Below are 27985 nucleotides of genomic sequence, written 5' to 3' on the forward strand. Positions count from 1 at the left end.
GAAACATGCATTTGAACATGGAAATAACTAGACAGAGAAGGGATTTCTTCTAGGAATCTTTTTTTTTTTTCCCTGTATGCTCTGTAGAAGAGAGGGGCACAGTCCTTTCCCTGTGGATAGCAGGATATTATATTCCTGAAGAAGCCTTTGCCTTTTCCTCTCAGAAGAGTCATGAGAGCTTCTGTTTGCTCTCCCAGAGCCTTACATGCTACCCCTTTGTTTCTGTATGCAGGTAATAATGTCCCACTGTGGAGTAAAATGTTGGCAGTGAATAATGATATCTCTGCTCTTGCTGTGAACAAAACCACCTCCTAGTTATCAGGGGTTTGACCAAGAATAATAACTAAGTGATGAAATTGAATCTTGGAGAGGCTTTAAATGATGCTGATAGAGACCATGAGCACAGTAGATACCTGTAATAGCTCAATTTCAGTGTTTGAATTCCTCACTGTCACTGGACACCCAGGTAAACCTCATTGTGCAGCCACCAGAATAGTAAAGCAGAGTGGTAAAACCATAATGATGTTCAAGAAACACAAGTTTCTAAGAATGTGGTACATTACTTTGAAAGAGATCAAGATGAAGGTTTGCATCAGCTCAACAAACAATGAAAAATCCAACTCCCAAGATAGTACCAGAAGACCACAAAGCAAATCCAAAACAAACTGAAAACCAGCAGAGCTTAAACCAGTCATATCATAGCAAATTAAAAGGAAGAGTAAAACTCTTCTTTGCCTATAATACGGAGTAAGTATTAATTTATTGCACTGGGATTCCTCTATCCTAGTAAGTAGAACATGGATTGTTCCCCGTTGACTGTGTAGCTAAACAGGCTGAAGTCTTTTTAGGTCTGTTATTAATTTTTCTTTGTGTCAAATCCATGCTTTAAAAAAATATTCATGGGACAATTTCCTAATCCTTTTGAGTGAAGCAAAAATCCTAGAAAAGTCTGGGTATATCAGCAAATATTTGAGTTTATGGTTTTGGATGGTCAAATTTAACAGGTTGTGTTGTGTTTCATGTTTGTTGTCATTGGATGCATGAGTACATAAAAATCATACATCCAGGAGATGGTTTTTAAGCATGCTCTCTTTTAACAAATGTGATTTTAGTGACAGAATTCACTGATATTTTATCTTCTGATATTTACAGTTGAGATTTTTATTGTTATATGACTTTTTTCTTATTTATTAGCATTAAAGAACTATATTCTAAGTTGCAAGATATATACAAATGACCAGCAGTCATTATGGCATTATAGCATTAGAGTATGGCAGATACTTTTGCATTCTAATAAACATGGGATATTCTATATTGATTTTTTGGCCACCGATAAATTTGTAGATAGAGGAGAGTGAGCCAAGAATGAGAGTTTGTTTTTCTTGGACACAGCCTTTTGGTGGCATGCATTTATAATGCATGGAGGGCACTTATGGAAAGTAAATCTAGTTTGTAACCATTCTGGGGATCAACACACCGTGGAAGATATCCTGAAGGTGATTATGAAACCAAAATGTTCATAAGTACACTGCCAGTATTTAAGTGACAATTATTGTCCCTGGTCTGGATTTTCACTTCGTATCAGGGATATATTTTCTTTATTAAGGGATGGTGGTTTGAAAATGCAAATGTGGAAAACCTCAACAAATGGATTCCAGAGAAATAATAGAAATATGACTTGTCAGAGTTTTTGTATAATTGTTTGCAGTAAATAAATACTTAGAGTAGTTCTTCAGTAGTGGCATAGATGATCTAGAAATAACTTAATTTGGCTTTGATTAAAAAAAATCAATTATATAATTTAAAAATTGTTGAGCATCTAAAGTTCTTGCTCTTGAAAGCAATTTCTGCAGTGTTGCTTGCATTTTATTACTTTGTCCAGAACCTTTATCCAAGATATTAATTTTGCTTGGGTTTTGGGTCATCCCTAAAGTACATGTATATTCCTATATGACTTCACTTAGAAATTGCCCTTGGCAATTTCTACTTGCCACCCAGCTTGCAAGGCATGTCATAGAGAGTGGAATTTCATTTAGGAGAGTTCTGCCTTTTTAAGGGAAGTGTGATGTGAGTGTCCTTAAATTTGGTTATATAAAGAATACTCTGTGCTGTGATTGGTTGTTGAAAGCCATGGCTCGCTCCATGTTGCTTTGCTAACAATTCACACATTGCAGGCACAGGCTGATAGTTCTGCACTGCTCAAACTGAATCTGCAAGTGGTGGTGTAAGTATTGCACCTCCACTGATTTTGGAAATTATATATTAGAGATGTGATGTCTACATACCCAGAGAACCTGCCTTATTTCCATCACAGGAAATGAGGGGGCTTGATTCAGATTCACTGTTTATTAGAAGTACTGCTTTTAAAAGCGCAAATATAAGTAGAAAGAAAACTCTCTCATGAGAACTTAGTGCATACAAATACACACCCAAGGAACTAACTTGAATGGATTGTTGATGTCTGAACTAGATTCATATAGTGACAAATGCCTTAATAAAAAGAACTGCTTTGGTACAGCATTTCATCTTTCTGAATTTCAAAGCTCTGCAAATTTGAATATATATGTGTGTAAATAACCATAGAAATCTAGCTGGAATGTATACTAAATATTATTTTTTTTCCTATTCAGTGCTTGCATATATTTCCTTTCTGATGCAACTCCTAGAAAAGAAAGGCTTTTGGAAAATGAAAGATGTCAATTAAAATGGAGAAGTTATTTCTTCATTGGTCCATAAGGTTTTTCTCTTTGATGTTATACAAACCTGGAATGAGGCTGCTGCCTCAGACTGTTTCCTTTTGAATACCAATATTAATATAAAATTTGGTTCCCTAATTTGCTCGTATATTCAGATTATGAAAGTACAGTTTATTTCTATGAAGTAGAGCATTTTATTTATATGTTTGTGTGATTTTAGTTTTTCCTTACCACTTTTTCTTTCTCAATAGGAAGATCCTGCCTTTAAAAGGGAAAGAGCACCTCTTCTCTAGATCCTGTAGAGTGATTTTGTGGGCTCCATTTTAAATTTTATTGACTGAAGCAGCTAATCCTTCTCAAAACTACTTCAACAGGCATTCTGTTGAACTGTTGATGGAGGGTAAATTGATTAATCTTAGATGAATCCTTTCAACAGCTATACAATGGGTTTCACACTGAGGAATTTTCAAGGTAATTAATTATTTCAGTGACTGACTTAGGACTGGTAATTCTAAAGTTAGTTTCTACTTCTTTGGGATTATGAGAGAGGAAATTTTCTTGCCTCTCAGCTAATTGTACTGATGTAGGTGAACATAGGAACTAGAAAGATCTGGGCCACAGTTTGTAGCTCACTTTTGTAAGTCTGGGAATCTCCATTGAGGAAGTATTTTTCTATTATTGACAGTGATTGGGAGAACAAGGTGCTTGCTTGCTTACAGGGTCAGCAGTTTTGTTCCTGCTTGAAAAATTATCCTTAGATGAGGAAAGTTTTCACCATTTTTGTCTTGAATTTCTTTGTTTTTTAGGGAAAGCTATAAGGAAGCTTGTGCGCAAGGCGACTCTGGTGGCATCTAGAATCCTCAGATTTCCTTGACTGAATCCATCTGGGTTTAGCCCTAAATATAGTAGACAAGCTGCACTGCTTGCACTGATAAATTATATCTTCCAAATGATAGACCAAGGTACAGTCATGAATACTAACCGTTTTTGATGTCATTTGACTCTTGATTCTGTTGCTTTTTGGGTAGTTGTGACACTACAATTTGTCTCCACTCTTGTGGACTATATCTTTTCAACAGTGCTCTTAAAAAAAATAATTAAAAGAGACTTCTGGCCTGGCTCTAGCGTTTGATGTTGACAGCTCCTTACAAGTCTGCAGCTTGGTGGGAAACAGCCTCTCCTGAGATTCACAAACCTGCCTTCAGTGGCAGAACAATGGGATTGTTGGTGACACAACTTTATTTGGTTTTACTACCCATGGAAAAAAAAAGTGCAAACGTAAATCAAAACTTCCTATCTGACACATAGTATCAGTTTAGTCTGTATGCTCAACAACTGTAAAATGAAAACAGACTATATTCTAACCAAGTATCGATTTTGAGTGTAGAGTAACATCTCTATTACCCAAAGGAAAAAATAGATCAGTAAGTACTAGTCTAAATGATAGTAATTAGGTTTCTAGATCTGCTCTGGTATCTCAGCCAGCTCTTGGAATGAACAAGAAATCTCAGTGCCAACTGACTTTTTTCTGAGGTCAGAAATTCTCTTTGCTTTTTTGTTTTAGGTGGGAAAATACTCTGTCTCCTACCTGGGCCTTTCCTGCACTACTGTGACATAACTTTCATAATATAGAATGTTACCAGTTTAAAGGTGTTTTTGGAGTGGTACTGTTAGTTCACATTTTAAGACTTTAATATCCAATAGAGTATATCCCTCTATTTGGATTTTCCATAACATCTAAAAATTGAGACTGATTGGGGTGGTTTTAAATGTCTTTTCTGAGCATGACATTGGTTGACTATTAATCCATTTACAAAGACTATTACAATTTCCATTTTTATATAATTTAGATATTGAGTTAGGAGAATTCAAAGCTGTCTTTTCTTTTGCCCAAGGATGGGGGGGATGCTTTCTGTGTGTATCTTCCTGGTTCTTTCGTGCTCCTTGTTGGGCTGCATTTGTTCACTGCTTCCACCTTTAAATGCTGATCTTTATCCTTATTTTGGTGTTGTGCCCAGAGAACAAATCCCTCCAGCGGCTTTTTCCTAGTGCACTATGCGCTTGAGAGATAATCTGGGTTCTCCAGTGAACATTTGATCAGATTGGCTGGTGACTTTGGCCCCTGTCAATGTCCCTGTCTTGCTGAGGGAGGTGCCATACCAACCACAGGCTGGACCATCAGATGACCACAGTAAAAGGTCACGCTCAGTTTATGAGCTACATACGTCTTGGAATTTGCTGCATAATGTCTGTGTTCTGTTGTCTGGCAAAATAATACTAGATTTAAAGAATGGATGCCTCTGGTGTTCAGCCTTGCAAAATTGTCTATAGATGATTGGTTTTTTGAGTGTAATTGTTTTGAAAAACATGTACTTGTTGAGCGGTTAATGAAATATTTCAATAGTTTTCCTGTTTAATTTGTACCATACAGGAAATAATTGAAGAATATGCCTATCTTTTCAACTGACAGGAACGGGTCACACTTTGGCACACAGAAAATTTATGAATTATCTTTGTGTATCATTAGTGGACAGGAAGATGACTAGATCTTTTTTTTTGCTGGGTTGTGATGAAGTTTGTGATGACATACAGATGCCTCTAGTTTCAAATGCTTCCATATCTTGTCCCCTGCTAGGTTTTTGTGCTAAGACTTTATATCTATTCAACAACTGGGCAGGTCAAAACATTTGAATCATAGAATCATAGAATGGTTTGGGTTGGAAGGAACCCTAAAGACCATCTAGTTCCAACCCTCTTGTCATGGGCTGGCACACCTTCTATTAAAAGGTGAGTGAGGTAAATTAATTCTCTTAGTTCTAGGAAATTCTAATGGTATTTTATAGTGGGTTTAAGTTATAAAATATTGTGCTTCTATTTTTATTTGCAGTCCTTAGGAAATTTCTGGCTGTCAATAAAATAATTTCTGAACAGAAAAGGCCTTGAGAAAGGTTCCTTCTTAAGACAAAAAGTGGGTAGTACATTGGAAATATCTGGGAGCTGGCAAGAAAATGAAAGCTAATCATATGCTTTGGCATGAGGCTCTGGAGTTTGAATGCCTGGTCTGGACATTCTGGATATGGACAGGCTATCCTCCAGCCCCTGATAAATGAGAGGAGAGCATGGCTGAGGTTCTCCTTTACCCCACCAACGTTAGTCTTGCATGAAGAATTTCTGTTAGCATGGATAGTACTACAACAGTAGTGAAATGCTGAAGATGTTTTTAAAATCCAGCTAATAAGTGAGAGTTTTAATAGTCACTAATTGCAGGATTTAGAGATACCTGAGACCAGCAACATTGCTACTTTTAAATGAAAAACATGTTTAATTAAGTTAAGAAGTGAAAAGTTGGAAATTTGCTCATGTTTTTTGTCATCTGCTTTTGCATTTGGCTGTATAATCCCAGACTGATTTCATGTTAGCTTAGTAGTCACTAAATTAATAAACTATAGAAAGGTATGTGGAAAAGTATCAATAGCAAGTTTCTTCTGTGATTGTTTTTCAGAGCTTGATCCATAAGGTTTCCCTTTATCTGAAAGGTCTTCATGTATAACCAAGTTTTTGAAATGAAACTCAAGATGCTTCAGCTGGATATTAGCTGGAGTTAAACTGTGATGATATACACATCATGTTATTGGCTCCAGTTCTTCAGTGTCAATAAATATTGTGAGAAGCAAGCAGGAGAGGATGCAGATTTCAGGTGTTCATTGGAAGAAATTTCTAGGTTGGTTTGGGAGAGGATTGGCCGTACTGATGTAATAAGCACACACAGACATACCTTAGAATGTAAAGGAGAGATTTTTTTTGTGGCTGTTATTCTGCCTTGCTCTATACAAGCAGTGAATATAACAGTGTTTCTTGGTGTTTGCTTTTGTAGTGGTTCATTTTCTCTCCCTGCACGCCCGTCTGGAAGCAGAACAAGCATGGACAGCAGCTCAGGGGCTGGCTCTTTAGCAGCAGCTCACTGATGGAGGTACCATCATGGTACCAGCACAGAACCATCCCTGAGCATGTGCTCCCTGTGCTGCTGTTCAGTGCTGCTGGAGCTCTCCTGACAGGGTGATGTACTGGCACATCAGCACCCTGCACTGGTGCATCACCAGGAGACAGCGTGGGCAGTGACCACACTCCTTTGCAGGGCTGTGGTTATAAATACTCAGGAGACGATCACTGCTTTGCCCTCCCTTCTTGCTCTTTCAAAAAGACTTTTTCACTTTTCTGTGTTTCAGGGAGGTTCTGACTCAGTGTTATAATATACATTTAAGGATTCCAAAAACCCAATGTGCTGTCACATGTCTTTCATCTGCAGTAGTATGGGTTTTGCCATTGAAATGTACACATTTGATAACTAATGAATTTACATTTCTGGCAATTTACATGTTTTGCACTTCTCCTTTGTTTTAAAAGTGAAATACTTGGAATTACCTGAGGAAAGTAGATATTTCTGACCTTTGAAGAAAACACAGAAAAGCTTATATCTAGTATAGTATAATTTATATTAAATTATATTATTATTATATTTGATTTTAGTGTTTTCTGTTAGGATTGTATTTCTTCACCTATTGATGTAATGAAGCCATTAGAAAGTTTACATTTGGGCAGCAATTAATAAAAATTAACTTAAATGCATGTAAAAATGTTATCTGCAACTTACTTGATGGGAGAAGTAACAATTAAATAATTAATATGATAACTGGATAGCACTTATGCTCGTCAAAGTTCTAAAGATAGTATGAGCAAAATTTTAAAAGTGACATTTGGTTTCAATAGCTGATGTACCCTCAATATATTTAAAAATATAAGCAACTAAACCAATTTCTTCCTTCAGAAGTTGTGTAGAGTCTTTGTACTTTTTGTGTTTTAGGTAATCTGGACATGCTCTGGCTCAGACTAATATGTGAGAAACTGATCAGCTGATGCTATTTTGCAGTTATTTTTAAGCCCTCTTATAACTACATTTTGCAACTTTTTTTTGTCAGATATTTGCCAGTACAATTTTCCTTGCTTGTTTTAATAATCATAGTTAATATATTGTTGCTTGATCGAAATGAAGATGTGTTTATTTTCTGAAGATTACAGAGATTCAGACTAAAGCATATGATCAATAAACATGTAAAAAAGTAAACATAGCTAAATTAACAAACAATGGAAGTGAAAACAGAACAGGTTAAAAAAAAAAATTAAAAGCCCTCTCTCAGTCTAAAACTGAAAAAACCTCAGGTCAGCTTCTCTCAATTTCCTAAATAAAATCAATGCACACAGATGAAGTAGTGTATCCTTTCTATAAAAGGTCTGATTCTGGAAATGGGTGTTCAGGGGTCACTGAGCTCTACTTTCTAATGCTATCAGAATATTCTGCTGAAAGGAAAAAAGAAAACCCATATCCTAAAAGGATTGTTGAAGGAGATCTCCATTCTTTCTGTAAATTTAATTAGTGATTTAGGATATGTTTATTCAAGTTTTACCAATTGACCTTCATGACTGATAAATTTGCAAACAAGCATTATATGTACAAGGTAACTACTTTTGTCTCTGTTAAGCCTGCTGAACAGAAAGGCAGTTATGTTTAAATCATTAGGATGTCTATGCATATATTCTCCAGTGTAGTTTGCCAGCATTTTCACTGATCCTACAACATCAGTAAAATGTTCTGTAAGTTCATACTATCTTGATACAGTCTATGTTTACAGTGAGTTACAAACAATTTTCATGCTGTTTCTGCTGTGGTAAAATTGGGATGTTGTCATCTTACTCAGTAAAAACTGGGTGCCCTAGGGGAACTGAATTACAGATTGGTGTTCATTCACATTGTTCTATTTATCAATTAATTCTAATTTAAGCAAAAAACCTGTTAACAAAAATTTGCCTTTAATTAAGAAGTAACAGAAGGCCCAGGTTAAATAGTGGGTCATTGCTAAGTCTGAGCCATAGGATAGTCTGTGATATTCGTGGGGATTTTTGGACTTTTTCAATTCCTTTTTGTTTCCAAGGGCCCTTAGTCTTCTCTTTGAGTTACCAGAGTCCCATGGCAGTAATAGCTCCTGTGGAGCACCAGCTGGGGCTCCTCGCAGCCTCCCCTGCCGGCTTATTTCTGATACCTTCTTGGCACCAGAACTGGCTGAAACCACACTGTTCTTGGGACACTCTCCTTGAGTCAAGCTGTTCTAACACCTGGTGTCAGTGTGTGGAAGAGAAGCAAAAGAAAACAAAAATTGTGGGTGTGGAAAAACAAGAAGGCAGTCATTACACTGAGCACCCTGTCAGCTTGCTGCTTTGTTGCTGCTGCACTTGCAGCAGAGCAGAAGCTCAATATGCTTATTGATGTCTCTCAACTACTACAAATCTTTATCTTCCCTGTCTGTTGTTTAATTCTTAATCATTTGTAATAAAATATTCAACAATCTGGTCCATGGAACAATACTTGACTGATCTGTTTTCACTACAGCAGAAAACTAACCCAATCCAAAACCTCATCATATGCAGATATTACAGTTACACAGCTCACTGAATTCTTCAGCAGATTTTTCTATTTGTTTCCTACTGATATGACCAGTATTATATTGGATTTTAATCCAGCTTGTAGAAAACTATTTGATAAACAAATGTCTCATCTAGGAAAATGAGAATCATTTTATCAAAACTTTTATCAGCGCTTTTATCAAAACCTAATAGGTATGGACCTCCTAATAAAATAGCTGTAAGGCAGGGAGAGGAAAGACTTCTGTGGAGATGTAATTTGATTAAAATGTTTTGGTAAAGAATCCTTAATTATTTTAAAGAAAGCCACAGTGGGATCTTTTCTCCTGTGCTGATAAGAAACTGGGAAGTTTTCATATTGCATTCAAATGTGTGATGTGAAATGAATTTGTTATTAGCTATATCTCCTTGGGGCATGTGCACTATAAATAGCTTTTCCAAATCTGTGGCTTTATTCTGCTCTGCACTGTATTCTGAAATTCATGACCAGAGAGACCAGAGTAAAATGCTTCCATTCAGCTGCAGTCTGAAGCAGTGCACATGATACAGTTTTGGATTTTGCAGATCAAGGTTTATTTTTTTTTTTGTGGTACATAAGAAATAGACGACTCCTTTCATTCACTAAGCCCTCATTTTTCAGAGTCCCAGGAAACCAAAACACCTGTTTTTTCCCATTACAATCTGATTGTTGCCAACCACAGCAAGGGGGAATCTAGGTTTAATTATTGGGTAAGATCTATAATATTATTGGTTAGGGTGCAAAATGGCTTTTTACTTAGGTCTGTGAAAAGCCCTTCTAGGGGAGCTGGATATCAGCTGTATTGGGTTTAAGTTTTGCCGTGGTAGCAAGTACAAATGAACTGGGACCATAAATTAGTTCACAGCTTTGGACTTTGAAAAGCAGTCTGATTATAAGCCCAGAAGCCTCCGCTCTTCTTTGTGCTACATGAATTCTGGCACATCCAGGGTTTTGTTTTGTAAGAAGGCCACTTTTCTTGCTTAAAACTTACCCTACTTTTTCATTAACAAACCCAATGATCTGCCCAGGACAGCTCCTTGCAGTTACCGGAATCTGAGGGTGTTAAAATTTCCATGAGCACAGTTCTCTGCCTTTTCACTCAAAGTGGATACAAATCCAGGATTATATCCATGTGTTACTCTTTCACCATTCCGGATGGGAATGGGATCACTGTAAGGAAACTCCATGTTGATGTTTATAAAAGCTATAGCTGCTTTTTCAATGCTGGAAATAAAAATTTGAAACAAAAATGCTTTTCACCATGTTTTGAGCGTTTCCTTGAATTTTTTAGGTCTTCCAGGACTATTCATAGTAGTGTTAGTGTAGAATAGAGCAGTGAAGGGTTCTGTGGCAACCCCTGCCATGGCAGCCAGGCTGCTCATACTGCCCTTTGAGTTGTGAGCATCTGGTGAAGGGTCTGGGTGAGTACAGTAGCAGCAGCAGCCTTGCCTTCTCTTTTGGGCAGCAGTGACTTTGACATGAGGTACTGTGAGAGGAGTTTGTGAGTCGGTTGTCCAAGAAGACATCCCCAAAAGATCCACCTGCTAACCTATGGCTTGCAGTATTGCTAGGCCCTCAATAATGTATCATTTTTTGGTCCTCTTTGGTGTGTACACAGTTAATGGGTCAATGCTAGCTGTTTAAATCTCAAAAATATGGGTATGTCTGTACCACATGGCCCATAGAGGTTTCTAAAAGAATGTGATGCAGCTTTTGATTTGAAACACAGGGTTACAGAATGCTTCAGTATGCAAGTCATAAGTTCCTTGACTTAAAGTCACCCAGATCTGACTTAATTCTGTTTATGTGGACTCAGACTCTGAGTGAATCTGTGGAGCATCCTGAGCTATAGATGCATTCAGATTCTTTGTGAATTCCTGAACCTATGCTGAACTCTCTGTGGAGATGACTTGTGAATGTCCACCTTGTTTGCTAATGCTATAGAAGAGGGGAAGAAAATGGCAGAGAGTCAAGTGAATACTCTGCCTGTGATGAGGCACCTTGGAAACTGAGAGCCTTTACTTTCAGGCTTAAACCAGCCTGAAACTAAAGGCTTGAAGGCGCTGGTTCTAATTTAGCCTTCTACCAGGTGAGAAGCAAAGCTGACTTGGGACTTTCAGCATCCCTGCTGTCAGCTGAGACCCCAGCCTGGTAGTGATGGACAATCTGCCAACAGGATCTGTGCTACCACCACAGCAGCTCTAAGATCCTGTGTCAAATGCTCCCCCAACAATTTCACACCAATTGCAGTAATTTGTCATGCTCTGTGTCCCTGGCCTCACTGGAGTGTGGCACTTTGTGGCATTACAATATTTTTCTGCCTTGGTACCTTCAAGGTTCAAATTACTTCATGAAGCCAGGGCCCAAGAACTGAGTCAGAGAGAAAATAAAAAAGGTGAAGGATGACCTTTGAATAAGTAGCTGCAGTGTAGGAAGGTAAGCAAGTAAGGAATAGCTGAGCTACTACTCTTATTATATTATTGAGCAACATGTTTATTTAGTTACTCAATAAAATGGTACAAAGCAAAACATGATATTGTTTTACAGTAGCTGCAAATTTTCTACTGAGGTGAAAAGTAATAAATACAAGTCTAAAATATATTAAATATTTTTGTGTATTATTGTATATTTTACCTTGCTTGGGTGATCTCACATGCTGCCTTGGAGGGATATATCATAAATGCAATTATTATCCTTTATGCCAAAATGACATTGACATTGGTTGATATTCTTATGAATAGCATAGCTCCAGTGAAGGAGAAGGACAGACCTGGTACCTTCTGTTTAAGTTGTCAAGGTTGGCTGAATTCTCAGTTAATTTAAAACCCCGCTTTATGGCCTCTATTACACAGGTTTCTGCTCCCTCCTTGAAATCTCTTTTCTGGAGTGACAAATGTAACCATAAATGTTGCATTTTGTTGAGTTTTTTTCTACTTTATTCTATGTGGTTTTGGTTTTGTTCTTTTTAAAGTAGCAATTGTGTTGCTTCATAGGCTATTAGGGAGGTCTTTGTACTTCTTTTTGCTTGTAATGTAGGTCTCCAGAGCTGGATATAAAAACAGAAGATTCAATTTTAAAATGCAAGGAGAGTCCTCATTTTCTGTGCCTGGCAAACTTTCTCTTTTATCCCTCAGCCAACTTTTATCCAGTCCACTGGTTCTCCTCCTCTGTGTCATGCTTGCTAACTTTTGCAGATTAATTTTTTATGAGAGGTACTATTAAAATGACTTTGGAGAATCACATAAATTATCTCTGCAGCTTTCACTTGCTCTTTGTTGTTGTGTAGAATTTACTAATATATCTCCAGTGCAGCCTGTATTTTCTAAATCAATTCTGAGTGTTTTTCTAATTTGTGCATTAAGTAATTTCAACTGGATTTTTTAATGAAGTGAAATATTAAGTATCTTATGCAAACTTTAATCCTGGGGGAAGGGAAGCAGAGAAAGTGTGTCGATTTTGCACAGCTACCAAGTCTTCAGGAAGGAAACTCACCTGAGCCCTGCCTGCCAGGAGCAGCCTTGGTAGCTCCTGTGTCATTAAGGTGCCTCTCTGAGGTGCAATTCTTTCTCTTTGTTCCTTCCAAATATAGGGCAGTAGAAAATTCTGCCCTTCATTAGAAGAGAAAATGAGGGTTTGCGCTTTTCCTTCCTTGGGTTTGTTCCTGCCAGGAGAACAGACAGAGCTTCCCTTTGCATTTGTAGAGATCTGTCCTTGAGTGCTCAAATCTGAGCAGGAATTTATACAGGAGGAACATTTTGATCTGGAAAACATGAAGATGAAGGCTAATGGGAGATCTGGAGGGCTGCTATAAGCAGCCTGCTCTGTCCTAAACTTGGAAAAGATTAACTGCTGTGGTCTGTGAGGTGACTTTTTTATTTGGGACAAAAATGTTGAGTGTTCTTTCCATTTTTAAGGGTTAGTAAAAATGATGTAGTTTTGTATATTTATATGCTTGTATTGTGCAAAGCCATGGCTACAAACCTAAGATGTGAGTTAGCCATCTAATTGGTTCTGCAAAACAGGACACGTTTTAATATCTAGAGGTCTTCCATAAAGCTGGGTCTCCGAGATTATTTTCATGTTTATTTTTCTTCTAGTAAAATATTAGTTGCTATTTATTGTTGTGAATGAATAAATTCTGCTTCATTGCTATTTCATTTGAAGGATTAGATGTTATGTTTAGGAGTGGTGATTTTGGGCCAAATTCACCATATGAGTTTTTATTTTCTAAGAACCTTAAAATTTCCTTGCTGCTCACTTTTGAGCTCCCAAACTGAACACAAACCAAACCTCTGTTACTTTTCTAATGTAGCTCAAAAGCTCTATAGTTGATTTAAGGGGTTTCCAACATTTATGATTGGTAGGTAGTGCATGTATAGGTATGAAGGTTAATTAAATCAAAAGGTGAAGTTTGTAGAACAGGGAACGCTTCATTAGGCCCTGCGTGAAGTAACATGTACAATCTGTTCACAATACCCCAAGTGCCATTCACTGAGACAGTGTAATTACAGCTTACACTCAGTTTCATTAGTTTGTGTTTCTTCTACTGTGGTTGACATGTATGTTGTCTTCACTGAAACCCTGGAATAGAGGAGGGACTGCTTGCTGGTGGGTATCTGAGCATGCTGGCATTCAGCAAATCATTTTTCCTTTGGGTTCTAAAATGTCTTATCCCAGATGTAATTAAGCTTGTAATTCATCAGCTGGCACTTTTTTTATTTCTCAGATTCCGGATCTAGCTAAAGACTTGTGCAATGCCTGTTCTTGTATGCTTTTTCTTGCTTTATTCTTCTTGTTGTTGCGTGGTTTTTTCTGCTTTAAACAGAGGGAAACAATAATTCTCTTTCCCCACTGCTGGTAGTTTGGTTTTTGTCTGGACACTTTTTAATTAGAGTTCACTCATTTTTATTTCAGAGCAGGTTACAATGACAACCTAAAGATGCAGTCTTTAATACACACCTCTTTTTAATGTGCATACTCTTTAGGCAAGTATAATATCTAGGTGGCTGTGAAGATATGGGGGCTTCAGTGACATTTTAACCGCATAGATTCTCAAGAGTTCCTTTTAATTACAATTTATACTACTGAGCACTGTGAATGCAATTAAATAGACTGAAGTGTTATCACAAGTTCAGGCAGATTATGCATTTAGTTGATTCCGAGAGAAGGAGAATTAAAGATTTCCAGTTCTGATATCTGAAAGTCAGAGGCTCGATGCGTACATAAAAATCTTGGAAATACGTGAACTTTACTTAATATTACCCTTGAGATAAATCCCACAGTCCTATTCAGGTGAGAGAAACTGGGGAAGCACTTGGAGGCGCAGGTCTGGAGACAGAAAAGCAATATTAATGAGGGTAATAAAGAGACTACTAAGGAGGGATGAAGGATGAGCTTTATTGCAAATCTTATCTGTAAATAATTTCTTTATATTAAAAACACCCTGCATAAATGTTCTTTTGCAAATTTCCTAGACTAATATGAGAAGAGAATACAGCAGGAATATAGCAGAGGTAATAGTAAACCCATCCTTCTGTTGTCCTCTTGTTGTCCTACTAATGTGTTTAAATATATTTTAAAAATTTATGTTTAGAACTACTATATTAAGACAATACATGTTACATCCATGCCATGTGGTGTCCCAGCTCTGCCAAGCCATGGCAGCTGCCAGGGTGGTTGTAATCTGTCATCATCTCTCTGACTGCAGTCTGAAAACACTGAAAAGCTTAGGGCCCGTTCCAGAACTATTTTACCCTTTGTTAACTATTATAATTTTTTTTGTATCTAGTAAAGTAAATATTAAAATATTTCATAGAAATTGCCTGCCTAAATTTTCTCATGCCAGCAATTGGTGTTCTGTTTTGAGATGGCATCCTGAGTTAGTATGTGTGTTCTTTAGGTTTTTTTGGTAGATTTTATGTATCTCTTGATTTAATGAAGTCTAATATTGTATCATACATTTCATGTAAGGCCATTCCACAAGAAAAGTTAGCACTAAAACATGTATGAAATTGTACATGGACTTAATTAGATTTTAGCAGGATATAAATTACTGCACAGACCTGGGCTGATGTACTTCGAAACCAGTGTCTGCCAAAACCACCCTAAATCATCTGACAGTGTTTCAGGAGTGTCATGTTTTGGGGCAGAACTTCCAACCTTTGTGCAGAAAATGAAGAATTATAGGAAAGCAGATGAAGGAAAAGATGAACTAAAATGCCATCCATTTTCACCATGTAAGCCCAGAAATGGGTCTCAATGCTGCTGCAAAGCACGAGCTGTGGTAGGCACACTGTGAGGGGAGCAAACTGGTGTGCCAGCTTTGGCTTTAGGCATGGTGTCTTGTGAATTTATGCATTTGGAGACTGTCAACAATTTCAGCTTTAGGATGATGCATAGGAGCTTGTAAAAGATATGTACCTTTTAGTATTTTGCCTTCCAAAGGAAGGACTGCATTGATTTGAGGCTTTTATTTCGACTAGTAGAACATACATCATGACTAAGAGCTCTTAGTTGTGTGCTCTCAAAATAAAAGGCCTAATGTTATATATTCACTTCAGTGCCACAGGAGTGTATGATGCCTTATAGGTCATTAAAATGAACATGCCATCAGAATTGTGTAACTTACACAGTGCACAGTGAGGGGTAACAAAAAATGACAGATAAATACAGGAAGCATCAGGGTTACAGTGGCAAGAGCCCATGAAAATGCTTTCATATACCAATAAAAGCTTTCACTTATTCCTCACATACGTTTCCTCACTGCATGTTGCCTCTGTGTCTTGCTGGTTATTTGATTTTTGGTTTTGTTAACGTATTCTACTCATAGATTTTGGTCCTGATACTGTTTCTCTTGAAGTCCCTGGAAGGAACTCCTAGTGATTTAAACAGTGTTGGATCAATCTCACTAAGCAAAAACTGTAGGGATGTGGTAATGAAGAAGCTTGCGCTTCAGACTTCTTTTAAAAGGAAGTGTTTTGTGAGAAGGAATAATGAAGTACCTGTAATTTTTGTTGTGCATGTAGTAGGTGTAATATTATGTACAAAAATAATGCATTCTTCCTCATACCTACACAAAGTGGAAAGATTTGCTGTTCTTCCCGTTACTGTCCTGTCCTAAGTGGATGTTTACCTTTTCTGTTTACAGAAGAATGTTTACTTTTCCACAGTATTGACATGATTGTTTTAAAGATATGGAATTGGTTTGGGTTTGTGGTTCTTTTTAAAAAAACTTTCTTGATATAACTTTCTCTTTTATATGCCAGTTAGTAAAATTTTGTCATAGATTAGTTTCACTTATTGTCATTACTGTCATAATTTTTTTGTGGATAAGTGTATATATATGAGTTGAATCCTATTGATCTCCTTATTTCAGCGATACTTTGTAGACGTTTCCTAAATGCTTTGTGAGGAACACTGTTGTTATTAGCCTTATGTATGTTTGGTTTTTTTTAATCTAGTGAGGTTTTCCTTACCCTTGCAACATAAGAAAGTTTACAGTCACGTTTCAAATTGTTGTTTTACCATATCTATAATGTCTCCAGTTTTATGCCTCTTGCTTGTGTCCCATCTATCTACTTTTATCCTTCTTCTGTCTCTGCCATATTTTTCAGTAATGTTATCAGTTTTAGTGAGTTTACGATGATGTTTCTTCACTTTAAAGAGATCCCATGTTCTTGATGTGAACTTTTCTTGAAAGCTATGTGCTAGCCTTGCCAGAACTCATTCTCAAATGCATAGGGCAAACAGGATCCATGTACATTGCAAGCTGTAAAATGTGGAGAGAGGAACTGTCTTTGACATCAGTGTCTGAGTAGCAAATGGCAGTCTGCCTTGTAATGTGGACTTGTGTTTTATCTGTCCATGAAGCAGAAATGGAAGTTGACCTACTTGATTTCTACAGAAATGCCATTATTTTCTGTTAAGTGTATTTGAGGGAGATCTTTCTTAACCATTTGGACATGTAAATATACAGATATGCAACTCAGGACAGCTGCAGAAATATCTGACTCTTTTTTGGCCCCATGCAGAGATCCTTCAAAAATATATCTCTGCTGATTTAGTTAATGGTATATATCTAAGAAACATCAAACAATACAAAAACATTCAGTGCATCAAACAGAAACAGACATGTTATAGAATATAATGGAATTTCTTCACCTGTTTTTTTGAGTGCTGCACATGTTTTATGGGTATAACTATTTATTAAACAGCTTGCCCATGTGTTGCCAAATAGTGGATTAAATTCTACTAAGCCTGTTTAAGTATCTCCATGCTCATGAATATGACATTTCATCTATTTACACCTTTCCAACTGAGTTAAAATGTCAAAAAGATGTATTTTTGTAATATATGTAGCTCAAGTATTTTTGACATTATTTTCTGTAGCTCGTTTCATATGCATATCTTTCTTTTATGTTATCATCATGATGGTATTAATTTGGATGTGCAAATTAGCTCTTCGTGATGTTGTCATGTCAGCATCTGGATTCAAGATGTGCTGTTTCATAAGCATTGCATCCTATTGCATTTCATCACAGTCCCCCTTTTCTAATCTAATTATTCATAAGGAACCTTGGGGATTGTGCTAATGGGCATCTGAAGCTATAAAGAGTAATGAAAGTGGTTGTGTTACTGCTATGCAATTAAGTGTATACAGAATACCATTCATATAATTAAATTCAGATTTTTTTATCACTCTTTTTCTCCTTTATAGTACATAAATTATTTCTCTCAAGTTAAAATAATACCAGTGGATTTTAAGAGCTTTTTATGAGAATTGTAGCATTTATAGTTACAGAAGTTGATTTTTGGCTTTTATAATTAAAACCTTTAGCAAATAAGGAGACAATTTTATTAATTTTTAATGTGTTTTTCATTTTTATGTGAAAAGGTAGAGGGTATTTGTGATTGAGTCAGAATTTGAACTGCTGGAAAAGGAAGGTGATTGTCTGGGGGTGTGTGCATGCTGTGTGTTTCCCATTTAATATTCTGTCCATTGGTTTGATTGGATACAATACACATTATGCTGCTGCTGCTGGTAACGTGCATCAGCAGTCATTGCAATTTGTAAGTTCAGCCTGACCTTTGGTCTGGGTTCAGTTTTCTGTCTCTGTTCATTTGGATTAAGTGTTTTGATGAATGAAGATAAAGTATTTAGATCAACTGGTCAATATGTTTTCTGCTGATAATTCCATATTAATAAGTGCTGATGGTTAGTATCTTTAAGGTCTACTGACAATCTGATTGAAATCAATGGCAGTTTTGCCTCATTTAGTTCAATGGGAGCAAGAATGAGTCTTTAACCAGCAGAAAATTATAAACACCAGTCTCTGTTCATGTGTCATTCACTATGAACAAGAGTTTTTATGGTGCTGTCAGGCTGAAAAAAATTCTTTTCTTTTTTGATAACAAAGCTGCATTTATTTGAAGTAATCCCTAGGTAGCCTGTTAGAGGTGTTCTAGCTTTGTTATTCCCAAACAATAGGGAATGTGGCCTCTTGCTGCTTCTACTTAAGTAAGTAGTTGCTGCTGCTCAAAATAGCTTGAGACTGCTGTGCAGCTGAAATTCTACTGCAGACATCCTGCATTAACCTAGTTATCTTGAATTTTCTTGTGAAATTCAGACTTAGTTTTAATTCTGCAGAGCCCATGATATTAAATAGCTTGTGCAATTGCTTTTTCCAGAACACCAGTGACAGCCATGATGTTCCATGTCAATGAAGAGGCCCAGGCATCATGACAGCATCCTCTTATCTATGATTATACACAGCCGATTGGCATCTCATCCTGTTCTGAACTGCCTTAACCATAAAAATCCCACTAGCATTTTAAAATTGCTCGTCTGCCAGGTAACCTACTACAAAACTGAGAGGTAGCTTCATAAAACAACTCATCCAGGGCATCCTTTTAGTTTCTCCCCAGGTACCACCGGAAGAAATGAGCTGTGAAGTTAGAATGAGAGTTTAATAGGTCCAGGTCCTGTCTGACCAAATGACACTGTGGCTGAGGGGGACTGACAGCTTCTCTCTAATCACTGCTGTAAACGCAAATGGAAAAAGGAAAGAGAAGTAAAGAGCACAGAAAACCTGATCTCTTGGCTAAATTTTCAGGTTGCTTAGGGCTTTAAAGGCCAAATGCAATACCTTAGGTCAGTACCTCCTTAGTTATGAGAAGAGAACCTTTAGAGCACAGGAATGGCGTGCTTTTGGCATTACTCAGCAAGTGTCTGCACTCTTCATTAGTTCATGCTTTCATACATTCTTGAAGTATGGCGTGTATTTGTGGGTCATTAATCTGCCCCTGCAAAGCCAAATAAGTTTTGCCTCCAAGAGAATAGTTATATTCATCTTACTTCATGTACAAAATGCTCATTAGTGCTTGGTCATCACTGATCTGCAAAGTCAAGTTAACGCTGCCAGATTTTTTCTACCATGATTAAAAACTCTGATAAAATATGTGGTCACTTTTCTGGCCATTTTCTGCAGTTGGTCATTGCTATTGAATGAAACTCAGCATTACTTTCACATACCTTCTAAGCATGTTCTCTGAGATAGATTACATGTCTGAAAATCAGTAAATGAGATAAGAAACCTTCAGTCAATTCAAACAATCTTTTTTATTTGTTTGTGAGGTTTTTTTCCTTTTACTGTGGAAGTTTTTAAGATTTTATATTTTTGTCTGGTAATTTATGTTCTTCCACATTATTTTGGCTTCCTTTGATTATAGGCTAAAATCCTTAATTCTCAACTCTAATGTATTAAATAGGGACTACTTGAAATAGCATTTTCATTGGTTGCTTTCTAGTCTCCCTATTACTTTTGCATATTTGTGTCTTCCTGTCTAGTATGTACATATCTTTAATCATCCAAGTAATCTTGGTTAATGGGCTGTATTTCTGGATGTTTTTCTGTATTTCTCTTTGAATCTGGCATGGGGTTAGTCATTGCTTTGTTAGGCTTGACTTCAAATAGTAATTTGTATTAGCACTTTATATACAGATTATTATCCTAATAATCCTGAAGTTTAATTTTGTGCAAATCAGATAGAGGGTGTACTGCTGCCTGTTTTTCATTGTCAAATCAGATTCTGTCTCCTTTTAAATCAGATTTCCACATACAAGTTCAAATCCCTTAGATAAAGACTTTGCTCATTTACAAAGATTGTAATTGATTTTTTTGGCCCTGTTTTTAATATTTTGCACTGTAAATGACATCCCAGTGGACAATAATCCTCATACAGATGTTTGAAAGCTCCTTCCTGCAGAGTATGCTAATTGAAGTCTATAAAGTGTCATTGGGCTGCACATTGTTTCTAATTAGTACAAGGCAGTTTCTCTTAGATTTGTATAGTTTTGCTGGCCTCTTTCCTTCATTATTTTACCAGCTGGCAAGTAAATCTTGTCAGTTACTAAGAAAAAAAAAACCCAGCGTTGGAAATTCTTCCTGTGTGCTTCATAGTGTCCTGCCTGACTTTACCAGAAAAATACAGATTTTTCTATAGCTTGATTCTGATTTTCTGAAGCTGTCAATAAGCTTTTAGCTCCAACAGGCCAGGTACTACTCTGACATCGTTTGAAAGACTCTTTATCTCACATCATCAGGAGAAACATTAGTATGACAATAAATTTCTTTTCTCATAATAGGGCGTTTATGATAATGATTGTCATTTGTCTAGTTTCTGAAAAAGGAATATTTTAGTGACTGCTTGATGGTTGGATGTTTATTGCAGACAGTTTCCCAGGGTATACAATCAGCAATGAGATGGGAATGGCAGATAAAAGGGTCTCTTTTATTGAAAGGAGCTCAAAATTATGTGCAAAATTACTGGAAAAAGAAGCTTTGCTGCCTGCTTTAGCTTCCCTGTGTGAGTGTACTTGGGTACAGGTCAGTTCTGCAGTCCTTTTAGGGAGTGTTGGATTGCACTTTTAAAACTCTGGTAGGTGCTTCCCTCTGGTATGTTAATGTCGCCTAAGTAGTGTCCCTTATTTCCTCACGTCTTTCTGCAAGGATTTTTTGCCTCAAGTAATCGGGGAGTTAATAGGGCTTAAGAAGAGAGACAAATGTATAGAATTTTCAGGTCTTGATTGCTTTCTTCAGGCCTCCATTCTAAGCCTGGAGAAATGAAACAATATCTAGTTCTCATCATAATACTCTGAGGCAGGACCCATGTTTTTTGGGTTTTTTTAAGGTAAAATTTATATTTTTCCCTTGCATGCAGTGAACACCTTTTCTGAATATTCAGGAAGCAAATTCAAAATTTGGTGTGATGCATTATTGAAACAATTTCCTGTTGGTTTCAGTTGAAGTTCATTCATAATATAAGTCCTCATTTTGACTGAAAATTGAGGAGGTTCAAGAACACTCTCATGAACAGCTAACATACAATAATTTGTTGTGTATTCTGAGGCATCAGACTAAGATTTAGGAGGTTGACTTGATCCTCTCTGAATGACAGCATCCTGAGGAAATAATTTTCTTTTTTCCAATCTTTGTTTTTTATCTGAGAACGATAATGTGATACGTCTCTTTCTTCGTGTCTAGGTTCTTTTTAGTGTTTAGGGGCAAAAAGTATGTGACAGTTGAAATAATTGTGTGACCACAGTGAAAAAATAAAGTACAGTACTTGAGTTGGAAGGGATCTGCAATGACCATGTAGTACAACTGCCTGACTGATTCAGGCTGACCCAAAGTTAGACAGTGTTGTTAAGGGCCTTGCCTCTTAAACACTGACAGGCCTGGGGCATCTACCACCTCTGGGAAGCCTGTTCTGATATTTGCCTGCCTTCTCAGTCAAGAAATTTTCCCTGCTGTCCAATCTGTGGCTGGTGTTACTGTGCCTGGTGTTACTCTGTTCTTCGTACAGAATCTGGCATTTTGACTGTAGGAATTCCATCCCGTTCATCATAGATCAGTGCTCCAATCTATCTAGATCCCTCTGCAAGGCTGATTACAGAAATCCTCCTTATTGTTAGCGGTGGAAAATGTACTTAATCCCCACAATCTACTCAATATGGTACTGCATTACAGTGGACTTTCCAGTTAGAGCAGAGCATGTGTAGAGGCAAACCTCTTTCTCCAAAGAATTACTTATTAATTATGCAAGTGCATAGGAGGCTATTAAACTACAAACACCAGGTATTTCATCTGAGGTGGTACACCTAGAAAAGTACAGTGATGTACTGAAGTAAAAAGAGGAGTTTTCGTTACTTAAAAATACTGCATCACTAAGGGATAGCAATGTAAAATAAAAACATTGTTGTAGAGAGCCAACTTCTTCCAGGGTTAGGAAATGGTGACAGGGTCTGCATCTGTCCTCTTCACTGTGCAGTGTGAGGCCTGATGGCAGCTGTGAGCTGGTGCAGGCATGGGTAAGGTAATGTCTCTCTCCACTCAACTAGGCTTTGGCAAATTTACCAGCATCTACTCTGTGGTTCTGACTTGGGTGATGATACTTTTCCCTTATCATGGTCCTTTGAACAGCTAACCAGTGTGTTTCTCCTCTGTTTTGCCTTGGAGAAACCTGTCAACACCTGTTCTCTTCATTCTGTATTTAATGGATGTGTCAGCATTGCTTAATGGAGGATGCTGAAAAGGTATGTTTTGTTGTTAGCTCTGAACAGGCAGTGAGCCCTGACAGCAGTGATGGCTCGGGCACAGCGTCGTGCTGCTGTTACTTTGGCTCTGATGCCAGTTCAGTCAGATCAAGCTCAGATATTCCTCTGCAGTGTTCCTCTGCAGTGCATAAATACACCCTCATGCAAACAATTCACAAGCATCTCAACTACATATCCATAATTTATAATTATAGTGGGACTAAAATAGACTTGAGGCTTCAGTTGGCCTCATGTCCCAGAACTGCTGTATTGCAGCAAAGGCTGCTCTACCTTGAGAGCACAGCAGTAATTACTGTGGACTGTGTTTTAACAGCCAAAGATGATTGTGAGGCACAGCTTCAAGGATATTAGGGGAGTTTGGAAGCCTTGCCCTACTATCAAGGGCTTAGGTGTCTAAATGTTATCTGTGTGGGCTGCAAATTAGCATTCTCAAGCAATATGGCTTCAGGAGGCATGGCCTTGGGGAAGGCGCCTGCAGATTTGTGAGCCACCACCATTTGCTTTGAAGCCCCCCTGGTTCGGGAATCTCCTAAGGAAATTCCTTCAGGTCTGTTTTTGTACAGGAGACAGAAAACTGATTAGTGATGTTTATTTTTCCAGATGATTCTGGTTTTAACTTTTTAGTTTTAGCAGATAGGATTAAAAAAATTACATTTTGCATTTTACCTTTTGATGAAGAAGGACTGATTTTGCTCAGTGTTAAAACATAAGTTTGAAGCTTTGAAGTCTGTTCCATAGCTGTAAACACAGTGGGCATGGTCTGATTTCCCACTTGTAATATTGCATTATTAGACTGGAAAGAGTTTTTAGGGCTGTTTTGCGTAATGACTGGGTTCCCTGCATGCTGCTACATTCAGAAATAAAAATTAAAAAAAAAACAAAACAAAACAAAAAAAAAAACAGAAACTGCCTGACCAGCAAATGGTTCCTGTTTTAGACATTGTCCATAGCATTTGTAATAATTGCTGCTCTAGACCTGTTATGTAATTGATGTCCATTGGGAATATCCCAAAACAGGGATGTTTATTTCCTGAGGCTGTTAACAGTTTTTTAAGTTTCTTTATCAGACACAGACTGGGGAAAGGTGCATTGATTTTTAGTGTCTTCTTCTCTTTAAGTAATTTTTTGAAGTGAGTAATTATAGAAATACAATGCATTTAAACCTGAGGGCAAATTTAACATTGGGTTTTCACACTGCAGCTGTCTAGAATTCAATGTTTCAGGGCCAAGAGTTCATCTATTTCCTGACATAATAGGGTGATTTAGCATGCTTTTAATTTTAAGCATGTGAGCAATCCCATCTTTCCTCACATTTATTCAGCTGGATACATACCTTTGTGTATTTGTATATATATATAGATAGGTAAAAAATAAAGACTTTGGCCTTTTATGAACTGAATCTTATGAAACGAGCTTTTAGACCAATGTGAAGTTGTGTAAGTCTTTTTTTAGTATCATTTTCACATGCATACCAAACCTTAAAGCAGTAGGGTGATACAGTTATCCTGTTCATCTTAGACAAGCTTGGGAGCAGACTTTGATCTTCTATCAGTAACAGCAACCCATATTAACACTGAAAAATCTGCTTTTCATCTTCTTGGGATCATCATGTAAACTTGCTGAAGAGATCTTGATGGAAACAAGAGCTATTTGCACGATCTTTGAACTTGGCTTTAGTTTACACACTTAAACCAGCCACACAACCTGAATAATTCTGAGAGGTCACAAACACTGATTTCAAGGGAGGCTTAGAATGAAGCTAATATATTACGATATGCATGATCTTCATCAAAGAAGTATTAGGCATTCCCAGAAGTCCCAGAGTTATATGATCTTGTGACAGACCCAGAGGCAAATTCAGAGTTGTCAGCTGAATTGCTTTTGGAGCCTGCCAAGCAAACAGATGCTAATGTTAGATGAGTATCTACATGGCTTGGCATGGAGCTCCCATGGTAGGCAGCAAGCCCTGTGTGTGACCTTAGCTTGCTGGTCCACTGCTGGGAATCACAGAGATGTCTAGTGATGTGTGAGTTAGAGCTGTCTGTTGCTCATGGTATTTGAATACAGTTTATTTGGATGCTGTAGTCAGAGTCTCTGATGAGAAGATTTAAACACTGCCATCCACCCTTTTGGGTTACAACTGAGAAAGCAAACACAGTTTGTTTTCCTTGTGCTAGTTCTGCAGCTCCAGAGCCCGCTGTATATGCTGGGAAACCCCAACCTCTGCCAGCTGCGGAGGAAACCCTAATATAATCTGGCATAGCAGAGTGTGAATGTTACTGTGTGTGTGCCACACTGATTCCTGTGAGCAGCACTCACTCACAAGTACATCTGCCTGGGCAAACTGGATGTTTGGGAGCCCCAGGACCACCTGGCACAGAGAGAGGCCCATGCCACAGGGGTGACATTCTGCAGCTTCCAAACCATGGTGGCCTTGTGTGAGCTGCTTGTTGAGAAGTGGCCCTGTCTTGTAGCCTCTGAGCCATGCCAGAGTGGTGTCTGGGGGGAGCAATTTATTACAGCCAAAAGCCTCTCAAGGTCCTCTCTTTATCAATTTAACAGTGTGAATCATAGCACTGCAAAACCCAGGAACATCCTGGTGCTCTTCATTTGCTAGCACAGATAAGGCTGTTGTGTTTCTGCTTGCCTTGTTATTGCTTGCTCTGTGCTTAGAAACTCTGGCTCTAGTCCAGCTCCAGTTCAGCCCTTCATGATTTTTAAGATTATTTTCCCCTTGCTTCACCCAAAAGCCTGCTCACTGGGCTTTTTCTCCCTAGGTGTATGCTGTTGTGAGGCTTTGTTTGTTGGGACTCCATCAGTATATTCATTTAGCAACATGCATACTCATTTGAGCTGAATATAGGAACATTTAAGTCTCTAGACAGGTGATTAAGGGCTTTATTAAATAGAAATGTTTTGCTAAGCCACAGCATGGATTATCTGTCCCTCAGTATGTGTATAATCAAAACTGGTTCTCTGATCTTGGATAAAAACTCTGGAGGATCTGTTTCATTTTTTTTCTTTTGTGTAAAAGGGGAATGCTGACATTTCTTTGCTGACTTCCTTGGGCTGCTGTGGAGTTTAATACCCAGAAAGTGCTTTGAACATGAGAACTGCTGTGACAGAATTACTGAGAGCTTTGCTTCTAGAATTTAATTGCTCAGTTAAGGAGGAGGGGGAAAAGAAAAGTTCAGAACCAGCTGGCAGTGAAATTCTTTTGAAATTTTATGCAATATATGGATATAACATTCACATGGAATCTGGTTGTTGAGAATTGTATTTTAAGTTTTGGATGATTTTTTATTAGTCTTTGATATGTTAATTAATTCTTCCCCTTTAAAATTCTAAATATGAGTGGGATTTTTTTTTGTCTTTGTTTTAGAATAGGCTTGTAGCAAAACTTGATGCTTTCTTATTGTAGACCATTGCAATTATTATGCAAAAGCACAATCACTTCCGACAATAAAAGTAGAATTAGTATATATTAATAATTTGTGCACTTCCCATTTTTGGCTTATATTTGCTCTGAAATGAAGGGCGAGGTTCAAGGTCTTTCTGTGCTCTCCACAAAACCCCGTTGCCTAGCATTTTTACCACTTGGCAGCACCATTTCTAATCTGTCTGTAGCTGGCAGCCAGGCTGTGCAGCTCCTCGCTGGGAAGCAACACGGAGCAGAGCAGCAGCTCCCAGCTCAGGCAGGCTTCCTTCTGTGGGTACCAGTTTAAACCTCCCTCTGGAAATTGTAAATGCCCATGGCAATTTTTTTCTCTTTTGTCCTTCAGCGTGGGTTGGTAAGAGGAGTGGACTGGCACATTTTCTAAATATGTGCATGTTTATCAAGCAGAGTGTTTCAAGCCTGTTACTGAGTCCTTTGCTTAGATGAGGGTCTCATCTGTCAACAAAGAAAGAAAGATCTGGCTGCAATTTTGTTTTTCCTTTTTTTTTTTACCTCTCCCCCCACACTGCCCCGAAATCTCAGAAGAGTAAATGACTAGCATGTGTTACACAGTGTAAGCTGTGAAGAAGATTTGAGGGATTGTGAAATTTAGAAGCTTTCTTTGCATATCTTTATGCTAAAATAGATATTGATCTCCAGTGTTTCCTTAGTTTTAAGCATTGCTTGTAAGAACAGATACAAGCAGAGTTACCAAATGGCTGCAATTTACTGAGAGCAAAAGGCTTTCTGATCTTTTTTTTTTTTTTTGGTCTTGTCCAGGCTGAACAGGATGGAGGGATTGCTGTTGTCCTATTTGGCATCCCCAGGGGCTGAGGTACTGCTGGAAGCAGGGCTGGAGCAGCCCCTGTGTTGCCTGTTAGTGCTCAGGGAGGGCTGCAGGCTCACAGCACAGAGAAAATGCTCGGGGACTGCAGGGGTGCAGTGCCTGCCACTATTGGGGCCCTAAATAGGCATTAAAAGTAATCACAGGAAGCTTTTTATCAGTCCACTGCGAGCTTCAGATTAAGAAGGCACAAAGCGGTGCACCTGGTGACTTCAGCAAGGATAATGTTAATAATGTGAAAGGAAAATATGAATGTTAATTATCCTTTCTGCCTTTGCAACCTTGCTGGTCTAATCGGGTCACCTTGAACATGAAGACAGTGAAGTGCATGAAAACTTCAGCCAATTTTTTTGAGAAATGTGTCCTGATTTTCAGCTACGCTACATCTGACAAATGTTCCCTGACCTTATTTACTACTTAAGCGGTGGGATACTTTGCATTTACCTCAGTGGGCAGAAGGTCAAGTCTCTTGGGCCTCTTTTCCTGGAGGTCTTGTACTCTGCAGGTGGGAGATGGGTGACAGAACCTCTGGAATAAGGGCTTTGAGCTTTTGAATGAGGAGTACATATGTGGGAGGGTCAGTTTATGAAACACTGAATCTCAGTGACTTGTGTTGAGTATGAAGTGTTGTTTTAGCATAGAACACTGAATCCAGATAATCTACTTTACATATTTGTCCTGTAAGTATTTCTTTTCTACATTGACTGTGCTCTAATAGTTGATTTTTCTAATTTGAGAAATACAGCTAGAAATTAGCATGTGATTAAAAAGCTGTTGAAAAATTTTTCTAGGCTCTTAAAATAAACACATACAAAAATAGTGGAGGAAAAACCCAACTCCATTAAATCTCCAGGCTAGAAAGAATAAATCACAGAGGTCCTAAGTACTCATAGAAGGCTAA

General features: G+C 37.8%; 1 protein-coding gene across 13 annotated transcripts in view; it reads left to right on the forward strand.

The window, feature by feature from the left end:
• Positions 1-27985, forward strand: part of PPP2R2C (protein phosphatase 2 regulatory subunit Bgamma) — a 190717-nt gene that overhangs the window by 100648 nt on the left and 62084 nt on the right. Inside the window, exon 2 of one of the 13 annotated variants that reach the window (XM_012573641.5) lies at positions 3503-3658. The exons of 11 other annotated variants lie outside the window; for them this stretch is intronic. In XM_012573641.5, coding sequence (XP_012429095.1) covers positions 3646-3658 — 13 coding nt within the window. In that variant the 5' untranslated portion in view covers positions 3503-3645. Of the gene's footprint in view, positions 1-3502; positions 3659-4863; positions 4895-27985 lie in introns of those variants that run through there. One more of the 13 variants, XM_072927988.1, reaches the window with a different exon arrangement.

Source organism: Taeniopygia guttata, chromosome 4 (assembly GCF_048771995.1).
Source record: "Taeniopygia guttata chromosome 4, bTaeGut7.mat, whole genome shotgun sequence".
NCBI lineage: Eukaryota > Metazoa > Chordata > Aves > Passeriformes > Estrildidae > Taeniopygia > Taeniopygia guttata.